A 13,465-nucleotide genomic window follows, 5' to 3' on the forward strand; every position below is an offset into this window, starting at 1 on the left:
AAATATTTTACGAGATATTTTATTTTTTATATCAAAATATGTCAGATTATGATATAAAATACTCAAAAAGTACTTAATGAAAACATATTTATTATAGAGTTTTGAAAAGGTCTCGACAAGGGCTATAAGAATATGCAATAAAAAATAGAGGTTTTAATTTAAGAAATTCAATGTGACCTTGATATGACCTTAACAATGCCACCCAAAGTCTAACTAATATTCATATCTCTTTTCCCCCTCAGAACCAAACAATTTTTGTCTAAAAAGTTTTCTTCTAAAACTTACAGGTTTTAAGATATTTGCCTGTTAAGATTAAAAAGACTCACCCTGTATATCTTATAATAAAATGTTTTTTTATATTTTTATAGGTTCGTGGTGATCTAAGCACCTTTTGTTGGATAGAAAATGATATATCCGTAGATTCTCATCTGAAAGATTTGATACATGTGATCTATTCGTCTATCAATTTCAAGGATGTAATGTTAGCTACTGCCAAACTAAATTTGGGTTCTACGGCAATATCGCAAGGACGATTTCAAAATATATGTCTTGGAATAGAATATGTAGGATTCGATACCAATGGACGCCGCGTAATGGGACTTTGTGATAATAAGTAAATATTATATATGTCCAAATAATTATTATGTAAAATATTATTGACTAACTAATTGTTCTTTCTAGATGTATAGCAAACGTCGTTGTGAAAGATAAAGATTTATGTTGGAATATACTTGATACATGGACATTCGAAGAGGCGGCTACAGTCCCGTGCGTTTACAGTACGTGCTACTTCGCTTTATACATTTGTGGGAAGATGAAGAAAGGCGATAAAATACTTATACATTCCGGTACTGGAGGCATTGGACAAGCAGCTATCCACCTTGCTCTTCGTGAGGGATGCGAGGTGTTCACTACCGTGGGTACAAATGAAAAGCGAGAATTTATTAAGGAAACGTTTCCAGCTATTATGGATGAGCATATTGGAAACTCTCGAGATACCAGTTTTGAACAATTGATAATGTTGCAAACAAATGGTCGTGGCGTGGACATCGTATTGAATTCACTGGCGGAAGAAAAATTAATCGCATCCATTCGTTGTCTAGCACGAAACGGTCGTTTCCTGGAAATTGGCAAGTTTGATCTTGTTTCTAACAATCCTCTAGATTTAATCGTGTTTCAAAAAGGCATTAGTTTTCACGGAATTCTACTAGAAAATATGTTTGTCGGTCGTCACAAGTATAAGTTTCTATTATCCAAAATGATGGCTAACGGCCTGAAAAATGGTTCCATCAAACCGCTTCAGGTGAAAGTTTTCCCAAAATCAGAAATTGAGACAGCGTTTAGATATATGGCAAGTGGGAAACATATAGGAAAGGTATGCAGTGTAACTCATTTTACACAGTATTTATATACAGTAATACAACAATTTGAAATACTATAATATCTCGACATCTCTCTAATATATAAATATATATTTTTTTAGATAATTTTAAAGATTCAAGAGGAAGATCAACCTTTGAACGGATTTTTTGTCGCACATCGTCGTTACTATTGTCTCAGCGACAGAAGCTACATTATACTAGGAGGTCTAGGTGGATTTGGATTGGAGTTAACTGACTGGTTGATTCTACGAGGTGCTAAGAACGTTGTGCTGATTTCTCGTACTGGGATAAAAAATGGTTATCAGCGCATGAAAATTCAATTGTGGAAATCCTACGGTGTAAATGTACTTATTGTCACAAATATCGATTGCGCTAACCGTGAGGATTGCAAACACCTTCTGCGAATTGCGGAAGAAGTAGCACCGGTGGATGCGATATTCAATCTCGCTGTGGTGCTGAAGGATCGCATTCTGAAGAATCAAACTCCGGATACTTTTGCGGAATCTTTCAAATCGAAAGCCTGGGCGACACAAATGTTGGACGAGCTGTCCAGAAAGATTTGTTCTAAACTACAACACTTTGTAATGTTTTCTTCCGTTTCTTGCGGCAGAGGAAATGCTGGACAAACTAATTATGGCATGGCCAATTCCGTCATGGAGAGAGTGTGTGAGAAGAGGGCGAAGGATGGATTACCCGGACTTGCGATTCAGTGGGGAGCCATAGGTGATGTTGGTCTTGTCGCCGACATGCAAGAAGAGGATAAGGAACTCGTTATCGGCGGCACATTGCAGCAAAAAATATCCAGTTGCCTTGACGAACTTGATACATTTTTAATTCAAAGCCGTCCAGTCGTAAGCAGCATGGTTGTAGCTGAGAAGAAGGTAGGATCTTCCGGATTTGACAATATTGCGGAAACTATCGCTAATATTCTAAGTAAGTATTCGCATGCAAACTACCGCATGTTAAACTATATTTTTCGTATAAGATATAGTAAATTAAATATATTCTTACTTTATATTGCCAGATATAAATGACATGAACATGATAAGCCAAAATACATCTCTGGCTGAGCTCGGAATAGATTCCATGATGGTCGTGGAAATCAAGCAAACCATGGAACGAGAGTTCGATATCCATTTTACTCCAAAAGAGATACGGAACCTTACTTTCGCAAAACTCAATAAGATGTCCAACGCAAACACTGGTAGCGATAATACGCAAGCTGAAAAGTCAATCGATACAAGGAAACCAGACGTCATAAAATTGTTCAGTATCGTGAATGACGAACATTTTATGACAGAAATCTGTTTAGATATTTCGACTAAAAAAAAGGAAAATATGGTCCAAGTATTTCTTATACCAGGAATTGAAGGCTGTGGAGCTATATTTAATCACTTAGCATCAAGTATTAAATTTTCTTTGACATTTCTGCAGTATGGCACAAACAATATCGACGCTACAAACATAATATTGGATACGACGGATTATCTTTTGGAGGTATCGCGATCGTATTGATAATTTTATGTTTTATGTGTCTTTTATTAAAGCCGCAGAGAGAGAGAGAGAGAGAGAGAGAGAGAGAGAGAGAGAGAGAGACGTAAAGTACGTTGAATATATATCATCTTAATATTTTTACAGCACGTATTATCAAGATTGAAAGATGGAAAAGATTTTGTAATGGTAGGATATTCTTTCGGATCTATTATCGCAATTGAGTTAGCAAGAAGATTGGAAACTATGAAATTTAAAGGGCGACTTGTTCTTATCGATGGTGCTCCTGAACAAATACGAATGATGAACGAACATTATATGCCAAGTTCAAGCGATGTAGAACATCAAATTGATATTCTGAACATTATTATGGAAATTTATGACATAAAAATCAGAGAAAAGGTATATTTATAATATTTTTTAATGTATGTTAAAATGTATTTTCATTTACAATGAGGGCCACTTTCACCAAACTTCGATTAACTTAATCGTTTATTAACTTACATAACGATCAACATCATAAAATTTCTAACGATATAATTCTCATATATAATATAATACCGACAAATTTTAATTTTCTCTTGTTCATTAATCTGTAAGTTAGTCGACGATTGAATTAATCGGATCTTGATAGAAGTAGCCCTTAGACATTTCAAGCATCTTATGTTTCTCACATTTCCTTCATTTAGTTTTTAGTCAATAATCGTAAGTCCTCCATAATAAGTTGATAGTTATTAAAAAAAACAACCATATTGAAATTCTTTAAAATTTTTAAAAACTATTTAAAAACAAAACATATAAATTTGGCAGGTTCTAGAGGAATTAAAGAAATGTAAAACTTGGGAGGAGCGGTTTGATGTTTTTGCCAAACACTTTTTAGAAATAAATACATTATTGTCACCCATAAATCTGAAAACACTGTGTACAACAGTGTATAAACATTCAGCCGCTATTCGACAATATAATCCTTCTACGCTACCACGTATTAAATCGCCCATAACATTGCTGAAACCTACATTGTCAGATGTATATAAGATTGAAGAGGATTATGGTTTGCACAAGGTATTTTGAAAAAGTTTTGTTGAGATCTATATCTAAAAAATTAAATGCAACAAAACTTTTTTTCTTTAACGAAATATAATATTTAAGGTAACTCAAAGTAAAGTGGAGGTACATTACATCGAGGGTAATCATTTGACGATCTTGAGAAACGAAAAAGTAGCAGCTGCGATTAATGGAGAGATACTATAATTGATACTATAATTGATACTATAATTGATTGTTATCAATTGTGATGCATTTTAATACATATTAATATATTATTCGGTGTCGGTATTTTGTGCATGTTCGACAAACATATTATCAATAAAATGCCATAAAATATTTGATACAAGGTATGTCCTTAATTACTTGTAAAAGATTTCGTGTCGGAATTAAATATTCGTTAAATTATTAATTAGCTACATTGCGAAATCGTGTTCTTTCCACGTTCTTGGACGCGATCACTGTCTTAGCTAAAAGGCCTTGTCACTGTCCCTCTCGTCAGGTAAACGTTAGTAAAATTGCGTAGTTCGTACCGGCAAGGAATCGAAACAATCTTCATCGTGGAGAATTATTTCTTGTCGATTCTTGTAAGATCCATCCGCGATGTTTAGTTCGGTGTTCTGTTGAAAATTGGGGATGTTCGTTGCAGGATTGAAATTAAATTCAGGTTTTCTTGGCAATTTCTGAAAGCAATGATTTCGGTAATAGATCAATGACTGCCACACGCTTTTTAGAAGTCAAATCAGGAAATTAATTTAAATAGTATATTTGAAGGAAAAATATTTTTTTTCTTTCTCTTCGTTAAAAGTGTTCTTCTATCATTGTTAATATTAGTATTATTATTTTCTTAATGTTAAAAAACTTAATAATATATTGAATATGGATATAGCTACTGTATGTGTATATAGATAAATTTCTATTTTTCAAGCAATTTCAAATTGCAATTAATTTACCCGTTTCTATTGACCTTTTTGATACAAAAAATTATGGTCGAATATATTTTATTAATTAATTTTTAATTTATATTATCTTTTTTATTGAGAAAATATTTCTAGCTATTAAAGATACTAAAATTATTTCTTGGTTTCTTTTAAGAAATCATTTGCAGATATTGGACATTCCGCCATTGTAGGAGCATCCCAGATAGTTTTTACATATACCATTCTATATATATATAATAAAATACATGCGCAAATTAATATACTATTTCATAAAATTTTTATACTTTTTTTGAATATTTTGTTACAAAATATTATGTTTGAATATAACGTAAAATGTGCCTATACTTTAAAATTTCGAGACAAATCGAATGGGTACTCCGATATCGGCAAATTAATATCTTCAATTTAATGTATTTAAATGCTACAGAAAAAGATTTTTTCCGCGCGACTCACTAACGTCGATGGAGTTATTGCGCAAGCTAGCTTTAGGATTCTTCTCCGATGAAGTTCTGTAAACATGATCATAGTTCACGTACGTATCATGAATTAGCGAAATGATTTCTTTGTGTCCCTTTTCATCGATTTTTTCTACATCAAGCGCTTCGGATGCCGTTGTCCCTAAATCATTCGCATTTATTTTGGATCCTGAAGAAACTTCGCCCTGAATACCGCGCACTGTAGCCAATTCTTGATCACGAGGACTCTCTAGTTTATGATCCTCTATCTTCAAATCAGCCGAGATTATATCTTTGTTCTTTTTCGAAACAATCTCCTTGTCAGACTTTATAGCTTTGTCTTTCTTTTCGTCGGATTTGATATCTTCGATTACCGATTTTAAATATGTCGAGGAGAGATCTCCTCCGATAGATTTAATAATCGTTATTTCTTGTTTACTTACAGTTACGTTTCTTTTCTCTTCGTACTTGGCAGAGGATTATCCCTTTACGTGTTTAGACGTTGCCGATGTTTCCTTAAAATTCGCACTTAATTTCTCGTCGACAATTTTTTCTTCCATACTTAGAGAGATGTTTGTACTGGGTATTCCTTCATGGTTGGAAAATTCTTGAAGTGTGACGTTCTCAGAGTTCTTCTTAATGTCCTGCTTCGAATCGGTGAAAGCCAGCTTCGTGATTGTTACGTCTTCGGAGATGACCTTCATGATGAATGCTTTTCCCGGAGCTCTCAGCAGCGATTTCTTCATATTTTAGTTTTCCCATCTGACGAAGACGAACCCGAGGTTTCGTCGTTCGATTTTGTCGAATTCGAATGTGTCATGTCGTTTGCATTACGCGACATATTGCTTTCCTCTATAGACCAAGGAAATTAGAATCTTTCTGCAGAAAAATTCGCACCTAGCTAAATTTTTGCATGGACCTTTATTTCGTTGTTATAAACAATATGTGAAAAGTCCTCATCGATGTGACTTTTGCTAAAAATTTTACAGAGGATCCAAAGTAAGAAAGAAAAACAGTTTTTCACGGATATCTCTTTACCCATTAGTCCTACGGCAAAAATAGTTCTTACAAAATTTTGTAGTTTATAAAATTCTGTACAAAAAATGTTGTACAAGTTTTTTGGATCAATCGTTTTTGTATCCTACGGTTTACAAAGTTTCAACTTTCATACGTTTCAGAAATAATGCATTGTTTTCCACATCACCTCATAGAACGTTATGCTGCACGTCGGTAAAACATATTAAGGTGAAACTTTTACTTTTCGTTGTTATTTATTTTCTTTCCATATCTTTGTAGCAGCTTGTTCTTTATAGTTTTTTCATCCGGGATGAAATCTTTACATACACCTTACAGTTTCGTTAAATTGATAATCGTCATTATATTCAATGTAGGAAAAGATGTCTGCCATTGCGAGTGTAACGTTATTATCCTCTAGACGATCAACCTTGCCTCCTGTAATAGGCGATCAGCGCCGACTTTTAACTGGACGCACGTCGGTGAGCCGCCCGCCTGGTAGTGTGCGCCGCCGTAGCGACGGACGGAACGCTTACGCACACTACCAGTCGCCAGGCGCGCGACTAAAGGTCGGCGCTGGCAGACTTTACTCAATAATAACTCCTTTATTAAGCGTTATAGAAAAAAATATTACAGGACTTTTCTGTTCAGTTTACTGTGCTCTACCCGCTCACGAGCGTTGGCACAATCTTTATCGGACACTATATATAGGCGCCTCAGATTTTTATTATCAGTTCGCAAAAATTTGTTTTACTGACACATGTATCTGCTTGAAGATATTTGCAATTCCATTTTAAACATTTGAGTAGTGTTTCAACTGTTCATCGCATCAGATGAATCTGTTAGGTAATCGATAGTATTTGTATAAAATAAAAATTTTATAACATTTTGAACGCGTTATTTTTACATAAGTTTTCTCAAATACCGCAAGTTGTTAGCTTGGTTCGATTGTTATAATCTTATTAAATGTACAATATATTATATTATTTTTACGGAAACTTTTAACAATTAAATAAACAACAAAAACAAAAAAAGGCTTTTGTAACGTGTATTCAAGGATCATTAAAACAGTAGAAGAGCTGAAGAAGATCAACCTTAATTAAGCGATCAAGAACATCACGTCAAGAAACGATGTTTGTCATTATAATGTTATTATCCATGTTTATTTTATTGGTATATTATTATTTCGTACGTTATGGAAGAAACGGACGACTTATTAATCTTATACCGGGACCAGTGGGCGATCCGATTGCTGGCAATGCATTCCAATTTTATGTTTCAGCAGGTAAATATAAAATTTCTAATCTATTTACATTAATTGTCAGACGACCCGTCATTTATATACACATACAAGCAAAAGTTAAATTTATAAAACCTTGTGCTCTGGAACATATATCTATCAAAAGTATTCGCAAGCAGATTGCATATCTTTACTCTTCTCTCGGCAATATCCAAATTATTATCATAATTATTACTTGTTTATTTTCAACATATTTGAGTAAAGATGCAATAAAATAACGATAAAATTAATTCCACTGAAATTTTTGTATCGATATTTTTAATATATTTTTTAGAGGAACAATGGAAACTGAAGTGTAGCCTATCTGATAAGTATTATCCTATTTTTAAATTATGAATTTTCGCCACGTATATTGTGTCTATCCGTCATCTAAATGATCTGGAGGTAATAAAAAAAATTTAATTTTCTATAGACATTGCAATTTAGTTAGATTTAAAAATCTTGCGTTTCACAAGAAGATATTTGCTCGTAAAAAAAAGGTTCCTTAAAAAGATGAATAGAGAAAATATTGATACACTCACAATTGAGATTAGATAAAAATTTGAGATACGATTAATAGATTATTTGTGCATCTAAAAGATCGAGTGATATAATATAAATTAATGTTTCTCTCTTAACATGTTTTCGATGATTTCAGACGATACTAAGCAATACCAAGTGCATCGAGAAAAGTCATCTATATAATTTGTTTCATCCTTGGGTCGGCACAGGTCTTTTCACCAGCACAGGTAATATAATGGCATTAATATATAACCATACATACTTTATATGTATACATGCTACATTGTAGCATGTACTTGTAAGTTGTAAAGCGAGGTCCACCCTGCCTACCGGCGGGGCGGGTGCGGGAGGGGGGCCAAAGGCCCCCCTTGCACCCCTCCCCCGTGTGTGTGTGTGCGCGCGTGCATGTACTTTGGTATATTTCAAACTTTTTTTGTTAATAACTCTTTTTAATAAGCAACAAGCGACGATTAAATTAGAAGAAAAAGTTACTCAGAATTCCTTGATGTTCAAAAACAAAATATTACTATGTTGAATTAATTATTTATTGGATATAGCTTGCTCATTATTTGAAAAAAAAACTTTTCCATCCACACAACAATTGTAGAGTAGACCTCGCTTCGCTTTGTAAAGTATATGCGTGGATACAGTGGGTTCCGCCCCTTCCCCCTACGGGGAGGCTCCACTTTCGAAAGATATAACCTAACCTAAACCAAATTTTAGTTTTAAATCAAGAATAGGTTTGGGTTAGGTTATATCTTCCGGAAGTGGAGCCCACCCTTAGTGGGAGCGGAACCCACTGTGTCCACGCATATACTTTACAACGCGAAACTACGTCCACCCCATAATTGTGTGGATAGGATAGTGGAACGTATGTAGAACTTTGCTTCGCGTTGTAAAGTATATGCGTGGACACAGTGGATTCCGCCCCCACTAAGGGTGGGCTCCACTTCCGGAAGACAAACAACGAGCGACGGCTAAAACCTTTTGAGAGTTACTCAGGCCGATGATCTTGACAACATATGTCAAGGTCAAGGTCATTGGGGCTTGGTCCCCTTTTCGCTATATTTACCTTTTATTGCACAATTTGTGTTATTTTGGTTTTGTTTTAGGCGCTAAGTGGCGTGCAGGACGAAAAATATTAACATTTGCGTTCCATTTCAATATATTGAATCAATTTGCTAATATCTTGATCAAGGAGGGCGATTATATGACAAAATCTTTAATAGATGTCGGAGGGACAGTTGTAAAAGATTTAGTACCATTTGTTAGTGAACATACGCTAAATGCCATATGCGATAAGGTTTCTGTAAAGTTCTTATTGTCCTGTATTATGTACGGGGTTTTCATTCTAAATAATATCATAGCTTAAGATAAGAAGATAATTTTTTTCCTATAGAAAGTATCGATGCTGCACAAAAGATAGATAGTATCCGATTTTTTATACTCAAAGTTACTTATAAAATATTCAGTTGTAATTATCTTTGATTATATATCCGCTCTTATACATGCATTTGTAAGTGATACATGCACTTGCAGGATTTGCCATGGGCATCTCTCTGCAAAAACTCAACGAGTTCCAGCAACAGTATCGAAATGCAACTCACGACATAGTCGAACTGATATTTTATAGGTAATTTATGGATATAGTAAATAATTGTGTGATATATTTATAATTCTTTAACTTATGATTGTGTGTGATATATATTTTCTATATATATATTGAATATTTGAAATTAAATATTGAATAATCATATAAAGGTGAACAATTAATTTGAGACGTCGATTTGTTTAAAGTGGCAATTAGAAATCAAAATCTATTGTACGTGCTCCGTTAAATGTTTAATTTCAAAATAAAAATTGTTTGCAATCTTTAAAATGTTGAAAAGATTGTAAATGTTAGAATATTGAAATATTAAGTAAAATGAATTGTGCAATATATAAAATCTGAAAAGATATTATCTTTGATCAAAAAATTTATAGTTAAAACAAAAGTATAATGTTTCTAGAACATACATACATTTTTTTTTTGTAAAATACATAGTTTTAAATTACTTTTTTACCTATATTCTCTTCACTCAATGAAATTTCTTAAAAATTATTATTAGATTTTATAATGACTTTAAATAAGGCTTTTACAAGATTACATCATTATTAAAATTATATAGTTCTATTTAATTATGGTTTAGAGGATTCAGGCCTTGGTTCTATAACGATTTGTTATTCTCATTATCGCCACAAAGGAGAAAGCAAAAAAAGGTCTTGAAAATATTGCATGGATTTACGGAAAAAGTACGTTATAAATCATGTTATTTTAAATCCGTTAAATTCTATCTTTTATATAAAATTACAATAAATCTCGTAATATTTGTACCGCAAGATTACGTGATTAATCATAAATTTATTAATTTATTAATAATACATTATGCTATATTTATGTTATAGTACGATAGTGCTATTGTTATTTAATACAAAAATCATTTTAAAAATTTAATATTGTACTCGTGTGTAGATTATCGCGGAAAGAAAGCTTTATCACAAACGCACCAATGATCGATATTTGAAAAACCTTGAAAATGATAAAGAGACAGAGATAGATGATGCCGAAGAATTTGGAAGTACGTAAAAGATTAGAACTAATATTTAAGTTTGATTACGCAATCGAATATTAAATTATGCCTGTAATATTTATACTAAATATATAATTACATGTAATAATGCAACATATATCTTATGTCGTAAAATTAAATCATTATTATTTCTAGTAGAAAATCTGAATATTAAACAAAAACAATATTATATAATTAAATCGCATGCAAAAATGAGATTAACGCTAATGTGCTTTTTTATTTCTAGTTAAAAAAAAACGGCTAGCCATGTTGGATCTCTTAATAGCGGCATCTCGAGATAATTTTTTGACTGATTCGGACATCAGAGAAGAAGTCGATACCTTTATGTTTGCGGTATGTATCTGTAATCTTTTTTTAAATTTTTTGTACATATTATCTAAGCACGTTTAACGATATGACGATGATTACGGGGTCACGATACTACAGCGATGGGTATAAGCTTTGCTTTATTATTATTAGCTGAACACAAAGATGTCCAGGTATCTTTTTCTCAGTATATTGCGATCTATTATTTAAATTGCAATTTTTATTCAAATATTTCAAATTATATATTAAGCTTTTGTTGCAATATATTTTTTAATTTATTAAAAATTTATTTGTATTTATGCAAAAACAGAATATTAAAAAAAATACTTTAATTATTATCAGTGATATAGGAACATGTGAGGGTTGAAATCGATACCGTTATGCAAGAGAACGGAGGGAAACTTACCATGAAATCGTTGAAAAATTTATTATATTTAGACAGATGTTTAAAGGAAACGCTACGTTTATATCCCGTCGTGTCTTTTATAGTACGAAACGTCGAGGAGGATGTAAAATTACGTAATTAATCACTTTTTTTGCTGCTTATATCTTTGAACATGTCACATTTTATAATATATATTAAAGTATATATTATCAAATGTAAAATAAGTTTTAACACTTTAAGAATACAATATTATATATTCATGTTATTTCTCAAAAGAACTCTCAATTTCATAAATTTTTATATTTTGTAATTTTATAATATGCTTTTCAGACTTCAGATATGTCGTACCTGCTGGAACAACCTTACATCTTAATATCTTCGGAGTTCACAGAGATCCCAATTTTTGGTCAAATCCAGAAGTATTTGATCCGGATAGATTTTTGCCCGAGGGGATACGGAATCGTCATCCTTATTCCTATTTACCGTTCAGCGCAGGACCGAGGAATTGCATAGGTGAATTGCTCGCGATTCTCATTTCTCCTCGTATTGATAGTTTTTGATAAGTCTTCGAATTGTAGGTCAACAATTCGGTCTGCTAGAGTTGAAAGCTATGATTGCTCCTTTGGTGCACAATTTTTACCGGAACCCATAAATTATTTAAAGGATATGCAGTTGAGACTCGATATGATAATTCGTCCTTCTCATCCGGTTCATATAAAATTTATCCCAATCAGCCGCAAATAATCGTTTAGAACTAACACAGATATCACATGAATGTAAGAAATTAATGAAATTCCAATTCTTTTTTTACTTTTATATATAATCTTTCTCTCTAATATTTTATTAGTTTTGGATCTTTATATCTTTATTACATTAAATTTTTATTTTTTCAGAAACATGTTAAATGAAAAAAATAAAATTTTGTAGTGCTTATATTTCTCTTTATTTCTGATAAACTCTCATTATTAATACACTCTTTAGCTGGAAAACGGCTATGAATATAGGCTTCAGATTTTTATTGTCAGTTCGTATAGATTTATTTTACGGTACATGAATCTGCTTGAAGAGATTTGTAATTCCATTTTAATAGTGTTTCAATTGATCATCGCATTCTATTAGGTAGTCAGCAGTATTTGTATGAATAAAATTTTGTAACATTTTATTGCAAAATCTGAACAATATGGTTAATAATATCATAATTAGTGTAAGCGCGTGATTTTTACATAAGTTTCCTCAAATACCACAAGTTGTTAGCTTTTGGTTTGATTGTTACAATCTTATTAGATGTATATCATATTATCTTTAAGGAAATTTTTAACAATTAAATAAACAACAAAAACAAAAAGAGAGAAACGCTTTTAAACAATCGCAATAATTATATACAATAATTTGTATATTATATCAAATCACAATGTAATGGAGTAATAATTTTGATAAGAATCAGATAAAAATTTTAAAAATAATTCTTTATTTATGACAGAGTTTGTGAATGCTTCATTAAATACTTCTTTATTACAAAGCTTATTACAAAGCAACTTTGTATCTTTGCATAGCAATAAAAGTATATTTATAGATTTATGATACTTACAAATTTGCACAGAATTTTTATAGTTATATACTAAATAAAACTATAACAATGCTAAAAACAACTTGTATGTTAAATGTTTGAGATAATTGATGTAAGAATAACACAAAATAGTGTTATTTTAAATTATTGAAAATAAAAACTTATAAAAATATTTTAATCAAAAAAAGTTATACAAATATATTTTACAAAATACTTTCTTTATATAATTCGAATTCAAACTGTCGATTAAGCCTAGTAAGAACTCGATCGCTTCAGCCATTATTAAAATCTGAAAATCTCAGGTACTCTCAACTGGCCAACTCACATATAGATACACGGGATGCTTCGCTGTTGCTGCGCGTGACTTGGCACGGTACATTACCGTGTCTCTTGATCTATACATTGATACGCAACGACTATTAATTCGCTCTTCGAAAGAGAGAAAGAGC

General features: G+C 32.1%; 1 protein-coding gene and 1 pseudogene across 3 annotated transcripts in view; both read left to right on the forward strand.

Moving 5' to 3' along the window:
- LOC115233254 (fatty acid synthase-like) overlaps positions 1–4,259 on the forward strand; it is a 35,192-nt gene extending 30,933 nt beyond the window's left edge. For all 3 annotated transcript variants that reach the window (XM_029803560.1, XM_029803559.1, XM_029803561.1), the window contains 7 exons: positions 369–613; positions 682–1,375; positions 1,484–2,315; positions 2,407–2,879; positions 3,021–3,275; positions 3,684–3,935; positions 4,023–4,259. In XM_029803560.1, coding sequence (XP_029659420.1) covers positions 369–613; positions 682–1,375; positions 1,484–2,315; positions 2,407–2,879; positions 3,021–3,275; positions 3,684–3,935; positions 4,023–4,124 — 2,853 coding nt within the window. In that variant the 3' untranslated portion in view covers positions 4,125–4,259. The remainder of the gene's footprint in view (positions 1–368; positions 614–681; positions 1,376–1,483; positions 2,316–2,406; positions 2,880–3,020; positions 3,276–3,683; positions 3,936–4,022) is intronic.
- A 2,901-nt stretch (positions 4,260–7,160) lies between these two features.
- On the forward strand, positions 7,161–12,223 carry LOC115233247 (annotated as a pseudogene).
- Positions 12,224–13,465: the final 1,242 nt, after the last annotated feature.

This window comes from Formica exsecta, unplaced genomic scaffold, assembly GCF_003651465.1.
Source record: "Formica exsecta isolate Colony F162 unplaced genomic scaffold, ASM365146v1 scaffold167, whole genome shotgun sequence".
Classification (NCBI taxonomy): Eukaryota; Metazoa; Arthropoda; class Insecta; order Hymenoptera; family Formicidae; genus Formica; species Formica exsecta.